The sequence below is a fragment of the Rattus rattus genome, chromosome 12 (genome assembly GCF_011064425.1).
Source record: "Rattus rattus isolate New Zealand chromosome 12, Rrattus_CSIRO_v1, whole genome shotgun sequence".
In the NCBI taxonomy this organism is placed as follows: Eukaryota; Metazoa; Chordata; class Mammalia; order Rodentia; family Muridae; genus Rattus; species Rattus rattus.
In genome coordinates, this window is record NC_046165.1 from 999451 (window position 1) to 1024347 (window position 24897).

The following is a 24897-nucleotide window of genomic DNA, read 5'->3' on the forward strand; positions in this document are numbered from 1 at the left end:
ATCCAGTAGAGTTTCCATGTTCAGTTTCCATGAAATTGTAATATTTCTGTTTCTATTGTTGTTGAAATCCAGCTTTAATCTTTGGTGATCTTGAAGGACACAAAAAGTTATTTCAATTTTTTGTACCTATATAATATAATAGCAAAAATATAATATGTAATAAGTAAATTAATATATATTTAAGATATTATCACATCTAAATAACAAGTTTTGCCTTTTCAGCTGAAAAAACAAAACTATTATTTGTAATTTTTACTTAAGTAAAAGTAAAAACAAAACCCACCTGGTTTGTTACTAATTATTCACTTATATTCACTGGGTCTTATTTTCAAATCAAAGCTATGAATCGAATCATGTAGTACATATGAGATTGTACATTTGTTTAAAGTGTACATATATACATATATACCACACACATATACAGGCTTTACTAGTTTTAACTCCATATGCTATTCAAAGCTCTATAGTATACATTTTGAGTATATAGCATTCCAGAGAAATGAAACACAACAATCAACTTAAATGGAAGCTTTAAAGTCTTGATTTTGGATATTTTCTGCTTCAGATTTCATGATTACAACACTTTTTGAGCAGTCAGACTATATTTTGCCTTTGTTAGTGATGGTAAGAACATTCTGTACTCCATTTTGAAGCTGGTGCTGTCAGAAGAGTAACATTCAGGAATATAACTGATTGATCATAAACTGTAGAGGGTGACAGAGATTGAGACAACTCTGCTGACCTCATTTAAACCTTCAGTAGGTCACATCTCCAACAAAGGAGATGTGGAAGGAGAAAATGGAGATTTCAAGTTGAACAGGCCATTAGGATTCCAGCTAAAGTCTACCCAATTAATCTGAAAACTATTATAAATAATTAAATGACACTTTGCTCCTGATAACAATTAACATTTGACAGCATTTTTTTGGTTTCATTTATAGATATAAATTAGTATACTTTATTACTAAACTTATAGTTTAAAATTATTTTTTCATTTCTATATAGTTGATAGCTAATGCATTTGATATTTATAAATTGTTTTTGTGGTTTTTCATTACCTTTCATTTAAGAATCTGAGACTTCCACTCAATTCTTAGGAATAAAATTTCTGAAAGTCCAGAGTCAGTGTCATTACTAGACTCTGAATGGGAAGGTGTTGTATGTTTTGATGACTCTGGAAGTAGATGTATACTTTATCTTTATCTCAGCTCCCAAGATTTGAACATTGGAGTTTCTTGAAAAAGCCACACCTCTGCTGAAGGTTCTAAAAATTGATTCAAATCTGTGATTGTGGAGAGGTTGAATGTTACAAATCTTGAGCCAAAGTTACCTGGCTTGCCTTTTAGCCCTGTTAGTAGGGATATAGCTCTCAGATTCTCATAAAACATCTCTTTAACTAGGAGATAAAAAACCTCCAAATACATTAACTAGAGTATTAACTAAACTACCTGTTTCTAAAACCTCAGACTCTAAGAACATCACCAGATAAACCTGTAACAGAACCCCATTCCACTGCGTACCTGATATCCTTACCAGTATTTTCATTAAATGCATTTAATTTTTGCTTCTGCTGGGACCCCTGGTTCCTTGACAGAAAAGAGAGAAGGATAAAATATAGCACAAAAGGGAGAGAGTTTATGGCCAAATAGAATGCTGAAGCTTCAAGGGATGACAGTGTGCAGTGGCCCAAGGGACCAAAAAGAAGAAACATTTCAAAAGGTGGCAAAGGCCAGTGCAAGAGACTCTGTTGTGCTGATCTGCATGTTTAGGGATGATTCTTGGTATTTCTTAACTCCTTATAGCATCAGGTTTCCAGAAGTATAGAAAGAATGATTTGAATGAACTCTTAAGGGAGAGACTACACAGATGTTAGCGAGCTGCCCTACAGGTCCTAGGGAGCATCCCTCTCCTTTGTAGAGAGTGGACTCCACCTCCTTTTTGCCAGAAAATAAGTTTCTCTTGAGGACTTAAAGCAGCATATAAAAAGATGGAAGACTGGGGGACCTTTTGAGGTCCATTAAGGTCAAAAGACTAGAACCTGAGCTATTGTCTAGACTTGGACTGAGGCAAAATATTCTCAGCTACATAATTGGGTAGGGGGAATTTATATTCTAATTAGTAATGTGTTTTTCTTTCCCCGTAACCTTCCCCTTGTAGTGCAGACACTTAGAGAAAGCACTGGCCAGCCTACTTTCTGAGTACTAACCCAGAGAAGCACACAGCTCTGTTCGTTCTACCCTTTTTTTCTGTCTTTTCCTTTTGTAGTAGACTTTTTCTTATGCTCTGGGCTTTCTCACTTTGGTTGTGTGAGTTCAGTTCCCCACTCTTTCTGAACTTCATTGCTGTTCATGCATTATCCTAACAACATATTGTTGCTTTCTTTTTTCTCCCATCATCTATCAATATAAATGTATCGTTTAAAGGTCAGCTGTCTTACTATTTTTCTCTTAAACTTTAGTAAAATTGTTCTCAATTTTCCTTTTATTTCTATCTTAAAATTCTCTTATTTGTTAAACTAGAAATGAGAAAGAGTTTTAGATTTTGTAAGTAGAATATAACATTCAATTTGGGGCTCCTCAAATTTCTCTGGTAACAATAGGTCTTTATTATTAATCATTAAGCCTTCTGCTAAATTATCTTATGATCTTTTGGGCAATTTAAGATGTCATGGCCCCATCCAGAGCAAAAGATACCATTCAGATTTAATTCTTTTAACTAGTTATCAGATTCCTGCAACAATACTTCCTGGTTTTACAAGCTAATAATTACAGAAAAGAGGAGTCCTCCCTGAAGATCCTTTAAGTCTGCCATTTCTGACTAGGTTCAGAATACATTGCTTATGACTGTCTTTTATTCTGTGACTCTGGAAGTTTATTTAACTGACTTCATACTGGAACCTTTCTTTCAGGGCAACCTGAATCTATGTTTTCAACCATAATTGCTAACCTTTGACTCAAAGTAAAAGCTCTTATCACCTTTGGACAGGGATCTGTATTCACTCCACAAGAGTTGAACTTGATCTTGTGAAAATAAAAAGTTTCTGAAATAATAATAATAATAATAATAATAATAATAATAATAATAATAATAGTAATAATAAAAAACTGTGCTTGCTTTTGAACTTTTTACAAGGTTAAACTTGAATTGATAAGAACTTCCAAGATTATGGAGAGATTGGGATGTTGCAGGTCCAGAGCCTAATTACAATTTATCTTGGGCTGTCTTTTCCCACCTAAGTAGCCATTTCTTGTTCACCTATGCATCTGACCTAACATGCTTGTGACTAACTGATAAAAATCTTTTGGATTTATTAACTTTCAAAAGTAAAAAAAAAAACACTCTTTCCCACCAATGAAAAGTCTAAAACTGTCATCAGAGGGCATCTGAGACCAATAGCTGAGAATGCTCTTGCTTTGTTGTTATTTTGATGACTCCGCCACCATATTTGAAAAGTGCCTCAATTTATGACTTTATTTGTCACTACAAAATCTTCAAAAAGGGACATGGAATTTGGCTAACCTAAATGTGAGTCGCCAGGCTGTGGTGACTCATGGCTTCAGAAAAAAACCCGTTTTTTGAGTAGCCAGTCTGAAGGCCATAGCCTACTGCACACGTCAAGGTCATGTCGGTACTGACCTTATGTTGTGTTCACACCAAATCTTCTGGGTTTGTGGCTTATTCATTCCTTAAGAGTTGTAGAATGTGGTCAGTCTCTTCCCATCATCCTCTCCTTACATCTACAGTCCAGAAGCCTATCTCTGCACATGCAAATAGACCCTCAGGGGTTTTCCTGAATAAAGATGAGGGATTTTGCTGCCACTGTCAAGATAATACACATAATGCAGATGGTGCTCTCATCCCAGTACAACCACAACAGAAAGGGAGAGATGAAACTTCTGTCTGCATTGTGGTGTGCCTTTTTTCCTATTCTATAATTTGACGGTTTAATTTGGCTTTGGTACAAATAAAAACTTAATCTTCTACTGGAACTCGACTGCTGGGCTTGTTGTCAGGGTGGCATTCTAAATATAGGTAGGCAAGGGGAGAAAAAGACACATCAAATTCCTTATCTATCTCGCTTTGGCACTTTCAAAGAGTTTATATTTAAGCTTAAATTTAAATAAGCAGTCTTGTATTACCACTGCCAGTATTCTGTCACAGTAGTCCTTTTAGTTGACTAAATATGAAACATAAATTAGAGCTTCAGAGATAGCCTGGAATCCCTGCCTTTTCAGTCCATTGAAGGTATCAAAGGGGAAGTGTACTGGGTCCATCCCAGCCCTTGACCTTCTCCGTGTTGAGAAATACGCCAAAGAAGCCGTCAAGATGAAAGGTGTTATAACCAAAACCAAAAAACGTTATTTTTTTCTGAAAACTCAGATCTTCTCAAGATGTAAGGTTTTAATTTTTCATGCAATGCATAGCCTCTTCAGTTTGTTCCTACCACCTTTTCCCCAGTACAGGTCTGGAGCTGGACATTTATCCTCATCAACGAATCCTGTTTGCCAGCATGCTTTGCTCTGCTTACTACAGCCCCCAATGCCCACATGATTTTACCCCTTGAATAATTTGCATAGATGTTTTTTTCCCCTCTTTACCGAATATCACAAAATTGAGAAATCAGCTTTGTAGCTTATAATTTGGATAGCATTTTTCTATGCTCTGCACATTGTATTCATATTAACTACTGGAGTGAACATAAATGTACATCTTTGACAGACAACTTTCTGAAAGATTTCATCTTTTAGGTTTAAAGGGGACATTGGGGTTGATTATCTTTTTAGTAAGAGATTTATTAAAAGTAATTAAAGCCATAGACCAATGGCAGCAAGGATGTTGAGTACAGTTCAGGCTCCCATGGCAGAGTGAAGGTTTGTTTTCATACATTTTAGAGGAAGGGGGGAGGTAGATTGTGAAGTTTTGTTTGTGGCCTGCAGTTTGCCATTGGTAAGGTCAACCAGTGAGTAATCAGTTAAAGAATGTCAAGTGTCTAATGGGCCATCAGCTTTCATAGCTGGCTGTGACTTGAGGCTGATGGGTCAGGAAAGACACAAACCTAGAGAAACAACTGAAATTAGTTCTGGAAACCAAAGTACCTTACTTTCCAGAATTTTAAGTTTAGTCAAAAAGAAAGAACTTCATAAAAGGGCATTGCCCTACCTAACACTTGCCAATCAATTTCTCCAGAGATTAGAAATCAGCACACTAGTGTTGAAACATAACTAATATTATAAAATTGTCTTGGACACTGACAGTCACTTTGTGTTTACTCTGTTGCTTATTCAAGAGTGCCATTTTCTCACAATAGGATTCATTATCTGGACAGCCTATTAAACCTTTATCACAAATGCTAGCCTGCCTTTCCACCCACATGAGTTTCTGTTTCTTCTCTGTAGTGCCTATATCATTACAAACTGCTCATAGTTCTCCTGATGCACGGTGGCATTTTTTGTCTCTGGTTTGTCACAATGCTATATACTACACCTATAATCCTCCTCTCATTCAACATACCAGCTTTCCATAATAACATGTAATGAAATGAATAATTTTATTCATTTTTGTCATATCTGGTGGTCAACTCAATACTTGATGTAAAGCATGTTCCTGGACTAATCATGCGATTGAATTTTAAAGTGTGGGGATATGATAGGATTGAAATATTGAAATAATTGACACAGAAAAGTTATACTATATAATGAATAATGTATTTTATAACAATTAGTGAGTACTTATTATTTTAGCATTCTAAAATGAGTTAATTCACACCAGTTCTCTCAGACAGCTTTTTGTTCTATAATTTCAACTTTGTTTAGAAATGTAGACTGAAAGACAGGGAGATAAAACCATCTTCCCAAGAACACTCAGCTAAAATGATATCAAACCCTGATTGAACCTTATCTGTCTGGATATACAGATCATAATCCTCTGTTCCATTGATTTCCGTTTATATATTGAAAGTACATTTATAACAAATGATACTTAATACATAATAACTAGGACCTCCTTTGTATAGTTTTAGCATTTTTCCTGAGAATACTGACATTACTTTTGACTATAACATTTAAAGAATAGATTATGTTCTTTTAAAGTCTTAAGAAAACTGTGTTAGATAAGAATATCCTGGAATATTGTATGTATATGTATTCACTTTTATTATTTAGCCAGAAATAAAATGGCCCAGAATATGCCAACCAGTCTTCACAAATATTGCATAGTTCTCTCTTGATGTTTTTTGTTTTTGTTGTTGTTATTGTTTTTTGAGATAGGGTCTTCCTGGTTGTCCTAGAACTCACAATGTAAACCAAGCTGGCCTTTAATTCTCAGAGATCCACTTTCCTCTGTTTCCCAAGTGCTCAGATTAAAGAGAGAGCATACATAAGTTTCTTAAGTCACAGGCAAAGCTCACAAAGTAATATTAAACAGGAGCTACAGAAAAGATTTAATGATCAGCGTACTTGCCATGCAAACAAGAGGATCCGAGTTTAGATCCCAAACACCCATAGTAAAAGCTAGCCATGATAATGTATACCTGTAACTCTAATGCTAGGAGGGCAGAGATGGGGAGATCTTGCAGGTGGTAACCAATATAGCTAAGACAGTGAACAATGGTTAAATGAAGACCCAGTCTTTAAAAATAAAATAGAGAGTCATAGAAGAAGACACCTTACACACGTATGCACATACTAGCACATGTAAAACAAGCACACACAAACACAAAAGATGTTTAAAAAGTATTGTTTGGAGGAATTAATGTGTCCACTGCATAAATTAGCTCTTATACATTGAAAATCTCATTTTCTTTCATGTTTATATCAATCAATTCAGACCGGAGACCCTCCTTAATAATGACTTGTTTTAGATAACAAACAAGTTACCTTTGGCAGAGGTGATGAGATAAGAATAAGGAATGATCTACATTCACAATGTGGAAGAGGTTGTAAATAGATATGAGACAGCCATCTGCGAGCCATGATCTGGCTAAAAATCCAGTGCCCCTAAAGTCAAATGCTAGCTACTTCAACCCCCATTACGTGGCCTAGCAGGTCAGCTATTAGCATTGTACTCTTTGATGATTTTGAGACAGGCTTTTACTAGCAGATGACATGATTTTGTGCCTTAAAGTATCTGAGAGATATATGTGACATGCCAAAGTCTAATGTATTGGACCTAGAAGGCTTAGTTTCAATAAAGATGTCAGATTTATTGGTCCGTTTTTTTTTGTGTTGCTGGGATAAAACATACTAACTAAAAGCAACTTAGAGAAACAAGCAGTTTATTTCATCGTACCAGTCCATGGTTATAATAGAGAAGTCAATGCAGTAACTTCACACAGCCAAGAGCAGAGAGAAATGAATGCGTGTAAGTTCACTAGCTTGCTTGTTCTAGCTTGATTTCTCCAATTTCTTCATCCTAATATAGTTCAGGACAAACTCTCTAGGGGATGTCGCCACCCACAGTAGGCTGTTTTTACCACATCTATTAACTAAATTAAGACAATCCCTCACAGACATGCTCATAGGATATGCCTAATTGAGACTATCCTCCTGAGTAATCTGCAGTCCTGTAAAGCTGACAAAGAAAGCACAGGGGGCAAGCACAAGGGACAAGCTAGGTTTGGAGCATTCCATTTTGCTTTTCCCACCACTTCATCTACTTTCCTCTGTAGCACCTCTTAGGCCCTGACTCAGTGGGACTCCATTTATTAATGAGAGAACTAAAAGGAGGGTTTTTGGAGAACAGAAATTTAGTAGAAGGCCAGGATATTTAATTGGGCAGGTTCTTGTTAAAATCTAAGGTAGTATCATGTTGGAGGACCTCACATATCCCTGTGGGAGGGGCTCACCCTGCCTTTTGTTTTACTAATGTCTTTTATTGATCACTGCATCTGTCATCTTTTTCATGTAAAGCATCTGATTTAGTAAAAATCCATTGCTCTTTGGGAAATTAACTTCTTTTGAAGCAAATATCTGGAGCACACTGAATACATTTAAACTATCAGAAACTATCATTTGATAACTCACCTCTGTTGGAAGGCATTTTCCATATGCAATCATGATACACTTCTTATGATTATTCAAAATAAATCAACCTTTAGAGATTTTCTTTTTTTACTTGAAGAATTGTAATATATATTTTGTTTTATTTTAGAAGCACGCATATATATGTGTTTCTAAAATAAAACAAAATAGCACAGACCATAGCCTATTCATAACTGTTACAAAAACTAGTTAAACATCTTACATTGTTTGCCACTAGGAGGTTGGAATTTTAAAGTTCTCCAGTACAGAGGGTAGTTTGGTAGTGCCATGCCATCTTCAATGCCAAGGGTGACAGTGGTATGCTCAAGTAACCAGAATCGGAGCATGGAAGCACACGACATCCTCAGCAACTGTGGTTTCAGTGTCTGCTCCTCTGGGAGAGAAACTCATGTGCAGCTCCTAGGACCAGGACCTAACAAGTCCAATGTTTATGACCTCAAAACCACATATGACCAGATATACAATGATCTCAGGAAAGGTAAAGAACTCTCTACACAAAATGGAATTTTGCATATGTTGGACAGAAATAAAAGGATCAAGCCCCAATCCAGAAAGATTCCAGAGTCGCACAGACCTGTTTGACCTAATCTTCACTTGTGAAGAGAAAGTCTATGACCAGGTTATAGAAGATCTGAACTCCAGAGATCAGGAGAACTGCAAGCCAGTACTTGTGGTCAAGATGTACATCTAGGCTAGCATCTAGCACCATGACGAGGCTACTCTGGGAATGTTCCTTATCTGGGAGCTCTGCCAGTGTATCCAGTACACTGAGAATATGGAGGATGAAATGGAAGAGCTGCTGCAGGAGTTCGAGGAAAAGAGTGGCCAGGCCTTTCTGCATATTGTCTGCTTCTACTCAGTCACCCCTGCTTGGTGCATGGCCTGACCTGCACAGCCACTTTTGTTGAAGCCACTTTTTCAATGTGTTTCCCCTGCTAGTTGTACATCACCAGTATACTAAACATATGGAATGAGCAGTACACAGAAATGCCAGGTTCAGTTCCACTGTTTTTAACCAAAAGAAATAATGATGGTTTATTCTACATTCTCCCCACCAAAACAAAAAAAAAAAGGTTTTTAAAGTTCTACTCAATGGATGCTGTCAGAAATGCTTTAAAGCTGTATTATTATGCACTCTTATGGATAAGCATGAAGTCATATTCATTATTATTTATTTTAAAATAAATTTAATTTAAAGATATAAAATCATCTATGAAATATTTGTGATATTTATAATAATACTAAAGCTTTGTGCCGCTCACTATTGAATGAGGATGATGGCATGAGCTTAAATCTACTTAACACACTGTACTCTTTTCAAAACTGTTGGGTGGTTTTTAGTCAGGGCAGGGTTTTGCTATTGATCTTCAAGAGTTTCAATAGGGTTCAAAACCATGAAATTGGGTGATTATTTCCAGCTTTTTTCAGCTAACAGGAAACATTGGCCTCAGCTTGTCACAGGCCAATGGCTCTGGTGCCATCTAGTTACCATAACTTTAGTTTGAGGTTTTAGTCTATTCCTCAGTACTATAAATTTGTCACTCTGTAACACTAATCTACTTACAACTAATGTTACTTATTGTAACAACTGTCTACTTACTGTTACAATATTGCAAAGTTATTTCTGTGAAAATAACGTAACACATATGGTATCTTAAATAGTTCTGTAAACTTTAGCAGGAATGGATAACGCTACACTAATGCGGTAAGTGGTTAGATGGTAATTAAATTGGGCTTCGACTAAGTGAAAGTACTGTATGATTAATTTTTCACTGGGTTTTTATGATTTGAAACAGGATCTTGCTATGTAGGAACTGGAACTCACTGTGCTCAGGCTGACTTTAAACCCACAGCAATCCTCCTGCCTTATCTTTCTGTTCAAATTACAAGCATGAGCTACCATGCCTGGCTTACATTTTTGATGGCCTTATTAAAGGAGATACATCCTTGCATATATATTTCCACCAACTACTGACTCTCCAAATTCCTTTGGTATTGAAAATTATGTATAGAGAGCTTCTGCATGCAGGAGGACTCAGTTCCAGCCACCCCTGAGTATGAGTATGAGGGTTCATTCCTCAGAGAAATCCATGAAGAACAAGTGAAAACTGGAAGCTTCTACTCTACACTTTAACACTCTTCTCTTCTTCTCTCCCAATAGGAACTTTTTACTCCCGAATGCAAGTTTAAAGAGTCTGTTTTTGAAAACTATTATGTAATCTACTCATCCATGCTGTACAGGCAACAGGAGTCTGGCAGAGCCTGGTTTTTGGGATTAAATAAGGAAGGGCAAGCTATGAAAGGAAACAGAGTAAAGAAAACCAAACCAGCAGCTCATTTTCTACCTAAGCCATTGGAAGGTGAGTTTATCACATGAACCATTCTGGGTGCTGCTGCGGACTTTAATTTTCACATGGACACATTTGGCATGACCACAGGAACCTTCCAGAGACTGATAGAAATGTTCTTTTATTGGAGTGGTGTTCACACAGATTTCTTCTTATGCTACTTTGCTAAGGTTCGTGGGGCTGCCAAATGCAGGTTTGTGGTAGAACATGTGCTTAACCTGTGTAGGAGGAAGGATTTTTCAGTTCTCGGCACCAAAGAGAGGGAAAAGAAAACAAAAGAAAAAAATGTCTCCCTTCTATATCCTTGACTATGTGTATTGCTGCCTGCATACGAACACGTGCCTGCATACGTGCGTGTGTGTGTGTGTGTGTGTGTGTGTGTGTGTGTGTGTATACCTGTATATGCATACATGTAGCAGAAAACTTTCAGTGTCACAAATCCTCATCATTTCCAATGCTCTAAGTACTTCATGACTTTCAATTATTTGAAAAGTAAAAATTTATGTTCTAATGAATATATAATGATACATATACGAGAAAACGATTTTCACATGGAACTTTAAGGGTGGGCCTATTTTCAGAATATTTAGGTAAAATTTCTTTTGAATTATTATAATTCTTGAAGATAACCCTTAAAGAATTCTACAAAGTCCCATGCTACAGAAATCATTTTCCTTTTATTAGATTATTTCCCTTGTATTAAAGGAACTTATCTGCCTTCAACTCTAAATAATAGCTCCTTTACGTTTATTTTGAGCAGTCCTAAGGCACAGGCTAACACACTCTATCGATTAATTAAAAAGTATAGACGTGTACCTTGATCATTAATGATTCTGCTAGAAGGGCTATTTACCGTTATTTATGTTAAAAATTGGAACTGAAAAAAGGCTATTTCGAAGTTTTCTGAAGAAGTGAATGAGGAAAATAACAGAGCCGGCAAGCTTGCAGTAGTGGTCTGTCTTCCTGGGATAAAAGAAAAAGTGACCAGGTCCCTCTAGAGACTGACACGGTACTGGCAGGGACTTTGTGAAGGTTGTAACCTAGTCAAGCTATAGAGAATGTCAATTTGTTCTTCAAGTGTGATGATATGGAATTCCTCACTATTACCCCCATCAAAGATTCTTTCACTACGGCATAAACAGTATGATCACAATATATCCTATCTCTTGGTATTCCAGCTCTAAGCTGAACTGTTGTGTGAGTATGATGTGTAGATATAAAGGAGAGAAAAGTACTATATTATCATGTTTTAAAATAATTCCTGAACAGAGGTACTCTAACCAAAACAAGGTGGTGTGCTTTATTCTTTTAAAACGTTACTTCTGAAACACGGTGCTTAACAGACAAGATTATTAGAGGGATATGAGTTTTAAACTTTACAAGCTCCAATAGGGTATAAATTATATAACTGAAAGCTTTAGGACAAGTACAGACATTTCCATGGGACTACGATGCTTCCGGATTCTCTGTGCAGTCATAGCTCCCACTCAGCCTTAGTTCATATGTGATGTAAGTAAAAACTTTGATACTATTGGGCCCTGATTTGAGTGCGAGTGAGACACTGGAGGTGCTTCAAGAATGACGACTCTTTTTCTTCTTTTTAAAGTAAAAATAGATTTTATTACAATGTATTCTGATTATTGTTTCCCTTCCCCCAACTCCTCCTCACTTTCCTACCCACACATACACTTGCCTTCCTCTCTATCCTTAGAAAAGAAAGTCTTCTAAAATAAAGAATTAGATAAAATAAAATAAAATAAAATAAACCAAATTAGGAAACAAGCAAGCAAACACAAAAAGCCAAAGAAAGAGTTCAAGATACACATACAGATGCAGGGACACACGCATTCACACACACTCAGAAACTCCATAAAAACACAAGACCAGAAACTAGCACACATATACAAAGGACCTGTAAGCAACAAAAAGCCTCAAGCCCCGAAAAAAAGTTACGAGACAAAGAACCTCTAATAAACACCACTGAGTTTATTTTGTGTTAGCCATCTACTGCTGAGCATGGGGTTAGGCCTTAGGAGTGGTTTGTATAGCCAGGGAGACTTGATTGGAGAAAACTAATTTTTCATTTGTGAGGCACTATCAATTGGACACAGCGGCCTGGGTTAGAGACTGGCAACTTTTACTTACTCCCCCAAGTTATTTAGCTCAGTGTACATTTACCTTTGTAAGTATGCTAAGAAAAACCATGAGATATATCGATGTGGATGCAAGACCCCTCTATGGCACTCGTGAAATTGATCCCGATTGCACCTAGGGTCTTTTCTAAAACTTCTAAGCTTTCCAAACCCAAGTAGCTTGCTGAACAGTTCAGTTGTAATTATATTTCTGGTGGCAAATGATTTTATGTCAATTAATTTTTCCAAATGTCAGATACTCTTAAATATTCTCTCCTAGGACTCTGTAAAAGTATTTTCTAAATATGTGACATGAAGCATGGTTCTCACGTCACCCGGCACAACTCAGCCAGTTCCTCAAATTTTTCTCAGGCATTAATCTCAGTTGTTACTGTCTTATACCCCTATCCTACTAATTATTCAATTTTTAAATAATGAATCAAAACTAGATATAAGTATATAAATGCCACACAGTTACTTTCAGTTGTAAAGTCCTTTATTAGGATAGTGGGAAAGGAATAGAAACAATTCATAGAATGCTCTGGTTTAAGCAAAGGAAGCCTTTTATTACTAATGTGTGTAGCTTTCAAGTGGAACACAGCATGACTGTATATCTTTTAAACCATTGGAGAGAAAAATAGCTTAGTCATCTCAGGTGAAAATAGAATTAAGTCAAATGCGTTTTCTCCTGGAGAGAGGCATGCGTGTGCCTGCTCATGAATGCTTAAATAGTATGTGTGCTTTGCTCTATAGTTCTGCCAAGAGGCCATAAGCTTTCATTTAAACTTTCCTAGACAAAAATCTAAGTACATATATATGCACATACTTCATTGTGTACATTAGAGATGCATTGAAAGTGACGTCTTAACTCATGGACTGGGAATGGCTGCCTTACAACTGTTGTCCAGTGTTCGATGGTATTGGGTCCATTTGTGGAAAACTGACACAGACTGGCCGATGTCTGTGCAAAATGTGTTGTGCCATTGCATGGTAACCAGACAACTCTTCCTTTCCTCTCCCTTTCTTTACAACCCTAGTTGCCATGTACCGGGAACCATCTTTGCATGATGTTGGTGAAACAGTCCCGAAAGCTGGGGTGACACCAAGCAAAAGTACAAGTGCATCTGCAATAATGAATGGAGGCAAACCAGTCAACAAGTGCAAGACCACATAGCCAGATCCTCAGGTGTCCTGACTTACTTATCCCGAGCACAGTGGAGTGATTTATCCTTCCTAGACATTCCTGCTCCTGTGGCGGAAAAGCCCCAGCAAGCAAGCTGACGCTTGTCCTATGCTGTCTCAGACCTCCTTCGTTGCAAGTGGATAAATCTCAACCTGTGGCCCCCCCTACACCAAGAAGACACCTGGACAAACCAGCTGAACTCAGACCATGGAATGCCCTACCAGATATGGAATGCCTTTTTAATATCTTTTCTGTGACTGTGACACTTCCTGTGAATGACATACTTCACAAGTACACTCAATACCTTGCCTGCTGACAGCTACCCATAATCCTTTTTGAGTCCTGTTTCAGCGAAATCCATGTGTTTAAGTTCAATTTTGTAGCACACAAATAATATTGAGTAATTTCTAGTTAGATGCTGTAAACCTGTGCTATCATGGATTTCTCTTCTTTCCATTTTTACAGGGCTGCTCGCTCCACTGTCTGTGACCTTTAGCAGGGATTGTGTTCCTCTGAATCTTCAGTGTTGCAGTTGGTTTGCTTAGAAGAACAATTAGGGAATCAGGAAGCCTTCTAAACCTATTACTACAAATAGTATCTATAAAGATTAAGATTGTTGTCTTTGGCTCACATTATTGATCAAACACACATATATGCTCTGTCTAGTAGGAGATGCTGTGCTCCCGAGGTAGGCATTGCCTGGGTGGAACAAGGGTCAAACACAATCCATGGAAAGTATCCTCTATGATAGGTGTTTGGCATTCCCTCTTAGTTTCTTTATGTGTGTGTGTTTTATACATATCACAAGCTTACTGGTAATGGTAACATTTGCCTTGCCCAGCGAGCAAGACCCACTTAGTTTTTGAGAAAGTGGGTCCAAAGAATTCTGTAGGCCTTGTAGGCCTGATTAAGGTTCATTTTATTTTCATCAATTAATCCTCATTATTGGGAAAAAAAATAAAAACCCAAATCATTACAACCTATAAGAAATATGCTACCTAAATCCATTTCTGGCCCACTCCTTCCTGTTTTTAATGAAGATAACTCAGTGTCACACCTGATTTGGGCTGCATTCCAGTTATCCTCATCCTCAGCCAAGCATGGGCAAGGTGGCTGTTGTGTTCTTTCCTGAAGCAGCAATGCACACGTTAGTATAAATTAGACTTTAACATTTTTGGTATTTAATGGCAAGTTTTAAAACTGGACATATTAGGAGTTTTGTTTGCGTTTTGGTTTTTGTGTTTTGGGTTTTTTTGTTTTTTGTTTTGTTTTGTTTTGGTTTTGGTTTTGGTTTTAGCTCAGCATGGGGCCTAGTATCCTGGATGTCATCAGTATACACCTCTAACTCATCACTGTTGGGCCCAACAGGTTGGGTTAGAGATGACTTGTCAAGGTTTCAGAATATGGTTTGTTGAGTACCCTAAATAAAACTAAAGACAACCTAACATACTCCAGCCTTAGGGGTTTGGGCCATTTGATTTATTTAATTTTCTTTTATTGCTTTAATTTCATTATGACTTGAATTCTGTAGAGCTCCAAGTTTAGGGATACTTAGAAAGGCTGTGAAATGCTGGAGATACACCTTGAAGATTTCATGCAAAATGTTCAATATCAGATACAAAAAAAGCTTCAAAATGTTTAGTACTAAACTGTTTGGAAAAATATTTGTTAATTGTATGTAACTTAATAAAATTCTATGTTTTCTTCTCAGAAGAGTTCATTGAGACCAAACTGAACCTCTTTTATAGAAAACAATCGATGTGGGATCAATGTACTGTACTATTGTTATTATTTCCATGTGGCAGGATGACCCACTTGCCACTGTCCCCCTTTGCACTGTACTTACTGGGAAATCATTTTCTCATTGCTTTCATGAATCTCCATGAAGTCAGCCTTTGCCCAGCATAGAAAAATTTTGGCCTGCTTAGCTAATTAAAGATTCAGTATAAATTTAAGTGTTTATGCTCATTTCATTTCATACTAGATTCCATTTCAATAAATAAACATTAGCAAAATCTTTGAGTAGATTTATTGTTAATAATGCTAAACTGCAAATACAACAAAATGACCCCTTTGACCACTCCTCATTTGCTGTTATGCATAATTAGATAAAACTCATTAGCTGATTATTTAGGGAAGACATACATTCATAGTATGTGGTAAAATGAATAGCTTGTAATTCCTATTAGTTGGGCTTATAGACATAGTTTATACCCCTCCATATACATACACATCCCAAGCCAGCCTACCTTTCTGTTTTTGATAATCAACACTACTTGAGATTTCTGTTCTCAAGACCTATTTAGTGGTTACAATTGAGGCAAGATTTATTTTTGTAAATGATTAAGATTTATGTTAATGTTTCTTTCTGTTTCCTTTCCCAAGAGTTGTCTATAAGAGCATTTATTAGTGTAAGTAGGTATTCGAGTGGTTTATTCTAATATATGATTAGACACATTGCAATGGGGTCCTTGTTATCTTTGATTTAGTTAGACCATTTCCTTTGTGTCTGGTCTCACCTGTTGCATGGGAAGAGGAAAGCACCAAATGATCTGCATGTACTAGGACTCATGTATCCAGAAGTACTGGTATGTATTATTCAATTTATAACAGAGGGATTGTCTGTACTGTACAATTTGTGTTTCTTATCATTTGTTGTGTTCATAGCTATGACATATCAAATCAAATACTTATATGAAGGCATATGGAAAGCATAAAATAATTTTGTGTAACAAAATAGCATTGTATCGCCCCAAATATAGAGAACTCTCATGTAAATAAGTTGATAAACTCAAGTTCCCCCTTTACCATGCCAAAGAAAAATTTAGCTCCTTTATGATACCTCTCTTGCTATTTTTCTGGAACAAGGTCAACAATCCTTCCCTCAGAAATTAAGTTTGCTATCATTAAATGCAATCTGTCATCACTGATGTTCTGAATAGTAAATCTGATGGAACACATTTGTATTTATAGACTATGTGTTTTATACCTTCCTGTATGTATGTTCATTGTACCAAGTCTATAGATGACCCATTCCTTCTGCATGCATATCTGGTGGGGGAGGGTTAGTTCGATCACTTTCTTATGATACCTAATTGCTTTGCTTATCCATCGACAGTGCTCAATGTCTGTCCTTTGCATAATTCAAGTAACAACATTTTTTTTCAAATAAGTTTAGTTCCTGAAATTTCTTACTACATTCTTGGAAATCATTATGATGATTTGTCCTATGTGAAGAGTAAAGGGAATTGAGCACTTTTCTTATTATTCTGGAGAATTTGGAGTCTTGCTTTAAGTGTTTGCTTGTTCTGGGTGCTTTGGGTGAGGAATAGATCCACAATGGACACCACGATGTTTTCTCTAGTGTTCCTAGTTATTGGTTTTTTAGAAAGTAAGCAAAATATATCACACCTAACCATCTAGTTAATGATTCAACTACTAAACCATCTCTTTTTTCTCTCTCTAGAGCAACCAATATCAGATTTGGTTCTTTAAGCAAAAACTAAAACAACAACCACCACAAACCCTTTGTTGTTTCTTAAAGTGAATATGTATTACCTTGTTAAAATTTTTTTCCAAATATTACATGTATAATATGTGTTTGATATTTGTCAGTGAAGGATTGTGAGACTAAACTGACCAAGGTTAAAATTAGAAAAAATAGAAAATAGTGGGAAATGATTTTCAATTTTATTTTAGAAAAAAACCCTATATTTTAGGGCAACAATTAGGCCAAATGTCTAAATATTTTCTAAAGCACAGGCTTAGTGAAATCCAGAATGTAAATTGTGTTATTCTGAATTAAGAGACATAAGTAGTTTAAGACTTTTATACAGTGACATATAAGACTGGGTGAGTGTCTAGAATACTGAGTAGCTTTCAGAAAATTTGTGACAGTTGAGCTTACAAATTTTAAGACTACACTGTATTTTTTTCTCTTTTTTTCTAGGTTCTCATTTAGTTTAATTCTGATATTTACTGGAGAGCTGATAGACATAATTCATTTCTCCCCTGGTGCTGCTAGAATCCAGATGAACTCAGGATCCCTGAAAGTCAGTAGGAACAATGGTTCTCTTCCAAAATTTAGATTTTTGTTGACTTTTACAAGTCCTCTGGAGGAATTCTTCAGCTATAGTTTGCTAAATAAGCAGGATGAAGATCATCAAAATTGATGAACTTAATGTCTCCATTTCAATTATCATGTATCCCAGTGTAATTTTTGAAAACCACAAGCAAGCCAAAGAGATTTGTTTATTTTCTTCTACTCTTTACAAATTTGTCATTGCTTAACATTCTCAAAAGGTAACTTCTGTCTTGGAGTCAAAGTATAGAAACAGATTTATATAGGAGATAGGTTATATTTTTGCCTATCACCATGTTTTTGGTTTGGGTTTGTTTTCTTCTTCTTCTTCTTCTTCTTCTTCTTCTTCTTCTTCTTCTTCTTCTTCTTCTTCTTCTTCTTCTTCTTCTTCTTCTATAAAAGTGTGTTAAATCTACTTTATAGATATACTGATGTTGTCATGGCTAGGGTCACATACAGATAGAAAGCAGACAGACACACAGATTATAGCAAATAAAATTAATCCTTTTTTTAAAAGTCAGTTTTCCAAGAAAAAGAACTGAATAGAGTTTAGGTTACTGTGAGGCATATTCTACAGCTTTCTTCCATAGTCTGTAATACCATGCACCCCAGAACATGGTGACCTACAACATATTTTCATGTTGTCCAATATTCAGGACATAGTACATTTTGATCTTCATGGAAAATCATTTCTCCAATGTCTAAACTCTATTCTGAGAACACTTAAATGGTAAAGATATTTCAACACTTTTTCTTATGAAAATATAAGAAAAGTAACACATACTTTTAGAATAGATTCCACTTATAGAAAAGATAAAAGCTAGAGAGGGCATTATAATAATAATAAAAAGGACACACTTAATGGAAAGGGACCATAAGGAACTGAAAGTAATTCCAGGGAAGCACATTTGGGCAAACCACTACATATAGCTGTGATTAAAGTCAGTCTCTTTGTGTGTGGCCTGAGAGTTCAGGATAGATTCTATTTATTTGTTACAGTTTTAAAATATTAGTCAATTAAAAGAGACAATCTCTCAGTGGTTTCTCTAATAGGAATTGTCCAGATCTTTATAGAAGGCTGAGTCCTATGGTAAGAAAAGATAAAAGCCATTGTAGCACGATGGAAATGTTGTGACTCTTACTGTTTGGAAGTCACCAAACACCTCATCAGAAATGGGATTGGATTATTATAATTGCTTTTTCTGGTTTAAAATGTATTTGGAGAGATAGAAAATATATATAGAAAAATAATGAATCATCCACATTATACCGTAACTCCTTATATTTCCCTCATTTTACAAAACTGACATTGATTACCAGCTCAGTAATAGATATAAAACCAGTATGGCTGGGTCCCCTAATCTCAGGATAGAGGCAACAATTTTATAAATACGTTAAATTCCGAGAACCTTATTATTATTATAAAACCAGCACCAGTATAAATGACCTTCAAATACTTCTCAGTATTTAGTTTTTAAGTAACACAGTGGAGGTGTGTTTTCTTTACATTTGGAGACTTGACTGATAAAGTCCAAGCCATGATTCTAAAATATTTGCATTATTAATATAAAATTTGCAAGTAAAAATTTCATCTTAAAACGGAAATGATTTTGCTATGTTATTTTGAATTTTACGAATAATCACATTTAGGGAAAAGGTATTTTTTTAGCTCTAAATAATGGTTGATTCAACTATGTGTATAAGTAGAAAAAACTGTATATATGCAAGAGAACCCCGAATATTGTACATTTTCATAATTCAATGTGAATTTCATACAGAGCAAAATTTCACCAAAAAAAATAAACATTTTGTTTGTATCATTGAGTGAATATTTGTAATTTTGATTTAAACCATTTCTAGAATTTTGGGGTCCACTCCTGAACTTGTAAAATCGATGTCATCCTTGTTGACTCCACCATTTCTTTGAAGAGAAGAGAGCCATTTAAGGGCAATGAATGCAATATGAAGATCCTCGTGTTTCTAACTAGACACTGTCTTCTTCAGAGGATAAATTACATGAAATAATTTAAATAAGAAAAATCTGATTTCCTGTATATGTAACCCATGCCTAGTCTTAAAAGCAAAATCTGCTAGTTCTTGGGATCTTAAGTGGTTATTCCAATTCATTCTTTTCTATCGTGTTTGTTTTCCATGAGTAAATAGATATTGACGCAGAATATAAACAACTTATGTCATTATTTATTAAAATGTCAAATTGTGCACTTTTCATTTCTTCCTGTAAGAGATTCTTGTGAGTTTAAAGCCCTTGTGATCTGGTAAGCCCCCAGCCTACATCATTACACCTCGTATGTGTCTGTCATTATCATCCCATATACAATTTCAGAGTCATATGGAATCCTGGAAAAATCTGACTGGTTGGTTTATGTGAGAATAAATATTATCCTTATATTCTGATACAGTGTTTCTGGTTTTGGGATGTGGAGTACAAAATACCATGAGACTTAGCATTTTTCTACTGCATCTTGTTAAACATTGGATGTCAGAAAATACTTTGTTGTAAGGGCCTTTCTATGTTCTGTAGGGTGTTCAGCATTGTCTGTGGTCACTACCTCTAATATTCCCATAACACAAATACTCCTACCTACCAAGTCTGACAACCAAATTCTCTGTAGACACTACCAATTGTCTTGTGGGTTACAAAATTGTCCTCTTCAGTTGTGAAACACTGATGTTAGTCATGGGAGAACAATTCTTAATGGTGTAACTTACATCAGTTTGCTAAATTCATTTCTAATGAAGACCCATGCTTCACTTGGGCAGTCAGAAATAGAAAAATACACAAAAGTCTGTCCTAGTGCTGTGTAACATGCTTTCCTCTGAATTTCTAAAATGGCCTAGAAATAAGAATCCAGTTGTCTCCCTTGGCATCATTAAGGATATTCGGTACCAAGCCAGATTTCACATGCATTTCCATTCCATCCATCCCAGCATTCACAGTTTCCACAGCTACAGATTCCATTCCCTGCAATAAACACAGAAATCATGATTAGGATCAGAGTATACAATTAGGATACATAACTGTGAACCATAGCTGTTCATAAGAAAACCATTTATCCTCTCTAAAGCATCTTACCATACAACAATATTATTATATTATTAGACATCTGAGAGAAATCCATCTTTAAGATACTTAATAACATCTCTTTGATTCCATAATATATTAATTTCATCACCCAGCTGGGCTCCTATATCATAATTCTATCTTCTGTTAGTAGGCAAACCATATATGACTTACAAATAAACACTGAAAAGCATAAAAGCCCTTGATATGAAATTAGGCAGGCCTGAGAGCTAGAAAAACCCTTGTCTAGCAAGGTGCACAGAAAGTGATTATTTAATTTGATGTTATGCCAAAACAATCTTTAACTAAACTGAAAATGTTTGATTACAAAAGTATTTTGTGTTACTGCGAATTTTATCAGTGGTATATTGAATCAGCTAGAAGTCTAATAAATGGGCTTATATTTTTATAAATAAAATAAGAACTTCAGGAGAAGATATACATAATAATTTAACTTGGTTCAATATTATTTATAGCCAACTATTAGAACTCAATAAATTAGGTTTGTAATGACCATTACACAGTTAAATATTTAGTATACTCTGTTGATATCTCTCATACCATACACACATTCATACATATGTCCAGTTTCCCAAAACAGCTAATTCACCAACTTGTGGCATGCAAGTGCTGCTTTAAATAATACCCCATCTGGACCATATTAAGATGAAATGGTTGTCAAGAGAATTCTTTTTTTCATATAACTGTCTTTGTGTGAGTTTATAGAACAGGCTATCTTGTAGAAATATTCCAACACTCATGTAATCTGGCTTCATATCTTTGCATTCTTCTAGGAAAAATGTTGATGTGTATTCACAGATGTTCACTTTTCCTTTCAGAATTACTACACATGGGCATTGTTCATTTGAGTGTGTGGGAGCTGCCCTCTCTGCCCTATCTAAAGCTGTGTGTTGTGGGTGTCATTTCACTCAATTATCATTTGTGGCCCAAAACAATTAGTGTAGTTCAATACTGCACCTGTGCAAATGAGACCGTCGTGTTTGTCACAGTCTCTGTCATCACAGTCACAAAACTCCCCTGAAATATACCACTCTTCTCCAGAACAAATGCACTTTCCACAATGACAAGAACCTGAAATCACAAAGGGTGTTATTCACTGTCACCAAAGAAATAAAGGCTTCCATCAAGAAGAAAGTATCATTGACATGCTGACAATAGACTTGTAATAACCTATCTTCTAAAGGAAAAAAGTTTATTGAATAGCTGCTTCTCAGAGGGGAGCTTTACTTACTGTAATACATAAAGGTCATCCAGGAAAGCCTTCATTATAGATCTAGACAGTTGCAATTAGCCTTGAGCAAATGTTCCTTGGTCCAGTCTGGTTGAAATGTCAATGAAACAGGATGTGGCTCATCCTTAGAGATGCTCTCTTCAAAAGTACTCAAAATAGATGTTTTATTTGTTTCTTTCCTTTTCAATTGAATTGCATTTTAAGGTCCCTGTTCTCTAAAGGAACATACTACTAAATTATATCAAATAAAGATTCATTTTATAATTAAATAATTACTAAATTATTGAGCTCATCATTTTAGAGTTTTATTTAAATGCTTTTCTTGAAATAGGAACGCACAAATTTCAAACTGAGTTGCAGGATGAAGTGCTAAAAATGCAGACTCAATCCCTTATGTCTGACTGCTGTCTCAGTCTTGCCCTTTAGGATTAGCTATAATCAACATGAGTTCCAGAAAATCCTGAATAGGGTCTAGTAATTTTCCCACCCCTTACAAACTTCCTTTGTGGTTACCTCCAATTTATTTAAAAAACTATTTAGTAATTAAAATATTTTGTGGTAACTGAGACTCTTACTAATGGCACACTTAAAATAAAAAAAAATAGTTTTTAATCATGTCTCTTGGTGTAAATGCCTTTCAAGACAGGCATGAAAAATCACCTGGATAAGCTAGTTTTGCTACAGCTAGTAGGACAAATACAGAATTCAAAAGAACCTCTTGCATTTCTTTCTTTGGCTTTTTTGTTGGACACAATTTTCTTTTACTACAAGATGCTGGTAGTTATTGCTAAGCTATTCAAGTAACCAATCACCTTGAGAGAATATGAAATAATAAACTTTTGAATGCAGTTAGAAAAACTCCAAACTCATTAAACTTTAAATACATACAGGAGAGTCAGGGATAAATTCTGAGTACTTCTGGTGATTGACAAATGATCAACAACTTGTGTGAATAGACAGCAGAAGTCCTCAGTTTTGGGTAATGGAAGGCTATGATACTGTCACGTATATCATGAAAGAATTCAAGATAAAGCGTCTTAAGCATTTGTAAGCTCATGCCATGGAAACAGGTACATTTATTTTAGGTAAAAGAATCTCTCACAACAAAATTTCACTTTTGTCATTTCTCATCACACATCCCAAGGCAAGCAAGTAGTCAGAACCAGTTAAGAGATAACAACTGCATTATATTTGTTTTACTTAATTGTTAAGTGCAGCACACATTCGATTAATCTTGTTTTACTGATAGCCTGTACTTTCAGGCTCTTTAGGGCAATATATGGAGACTTTCAGTTTTGAGACGTATTTGACATCCTAGTAGTTAGTCAGGCCCTTACTGTTGGTCTAGTGAGAAAGGGATAAAAAGTGCTTTGCATCCTCATCAACACAGAGTGTATCCTCATTTTAGAATTTAATTTTCCTAAATTTAAATATTTTCTTTAAAATTTCTAGGCACAGAAATATTATCAATCGAGTACTTGTTTAACAAATGGTTTATGAAACACCTACATGGGAACTTAATTGTCTATCATAGAGATATTCCCCAAAGAACATCACATTTGTGACTGATTTCCATCAGTGAAGGATTAACTATTTGAAGAATTAAGTGTTTTTATTTGTTTCTTACATAGTATCTCTTAAATCATGAAGTTACTTCTACAATAGAAATAAATGATTTTATATACTAATGATATTAACATATCATATCTCGGATGCTTTTTTATGTTTATCATAATTCTTATAAAGAGTTTACACTTCATCTTTGAACTTATTTCCTGCCTAGAAGTGATTCTTATTAGTTCTTTTGTTTCTGGACTACTCAGCTGCAAAGAATAAAGTATTTTCCTGAAATTAGTTAAAGTTAATTTGGTTTATGTGGACTGAGTATTTGACACTTTGGAGTTCTAGCTCCAAATATAGTAGATGTCATGAAACGGTTAGAATAGAAGTGAGGTTTGATTTTGTGTATGTCATGGAAGCAATCTTCATGGTCACCATAATAGCGGGTGTGTTGTTTTTCTGTTCGTTGATGGTAAATAGGAAAATTTTCTTCTTCCTACACAAATAGGAACAGTATACCATGTAGTACCAACACAGTGTATGTAGTCATTCGGACCTATCATAGACCTTTATTATAGAGAACTCTGGCTGTTCTTACAAAAACAGGGGTGGATTATCCCTCTCTAGAAAAGGGAAAATCATGAAGAGACAGTTCTGTCTAACAAATGTAAGCTTCCTGAACACTAGAAATGAGCAACTATTCGACTCAGCATTCCCATGGGGGACCAGCCCAGCCATAGGGCTGTCAGAACCCTAGAGTGTTACACCTGGAAAAACAACATCACTAATCCATTTGTTTTCATTCTCCAAAAGGACCTTTAACAATATCTCTGTTTCTCTGGCTTTTATTATTGGGCAATTCTTTTTTTCATCTATTTGAAGAACATTCCAAAGATCTAAGGAGGAGGAAACAAACAAAAACTTTCCTTGAAGATGACAATGGAATAGCAGAGAGGATGGCAGAATTGCCTCAGACCACTTTCGAAAAACAGCTAACAGACTATCTTAATCTGACTTCATTCACCACCTATTCACCTATATATCTGTGATGACTGTCACAGCAAAAACAACAATATAGTTTTATAAATGAGAAATTCTTGCCTACAGATCTGGCTAACAGCTGTCTGGGAATGGCAACTAGAATACTAGGTTAAGGTTGGTCTTGAAAAGTATAACATTTTCCCATTCTCTTTTCTGAACAGACAGAAAGGAGGTAGCTG

The 24897-nt window shown here is 35.7% G+C and overlaps 2 protein-coding genes and 1 pseudogene across 5 annotated transcripts in view; 2 read left to right on the forward strand and 1 right to left on the reverse strand.

Moving 5' to 3' along the window:
* Window positions 1-15719, forward strand: part of Fgf14 (fibroblast growth factor 14) — a 584806-nt gene extending 569087 nt beyond the window's left edge. For all 4 annotated transcript variants that reach the window (XM_032917630.1, XM_032917631.1, XM_032917633.1 and 1 more), the window contains 2 exons: window positions 10201-10399; window positions 13557-15719. In XM_032917630.1, the coding sequence (XP_032773521.1) occupies window positions 10201-10399; window positions 13557-13693 (336 nt within the window). In that variant the 3' untranslated portion in view covers window positions 13694-15719. The remainder of the gene's footprint in view (window positions 1-10200; window positions 10400-13556) is intronic.
* On the forward strand, window positions 8182-8925 carry LOC116913404 (annotated as a pseudogene).
* Window positions 15720-17940: 2221 nt separating the features above from the next.
* Window positions 17941-24897, reverse strand: part of Itgbl1 (integrin subunit beta like 1) — a 246366-nt gene continuing 239409 nt past the window's right edge. Inside the window, exons 10-11 of the mRNA XM_032917634.1 lie at window positions 21844-21957; window positions 17941-20766 (exon numbers count right to left, since the gene is read on the reverse strand). Of these exons, the coding sequence (XP_032773525.1) occupies window positions 20675-20766; window positions 21844-21957 (206 nt within the window). The 3' untranslated portion in view covers window positions 17941-20674. The remainder of the gene's footprint in view (window positions 20767-21843; window positions 21958-24897) is intronic.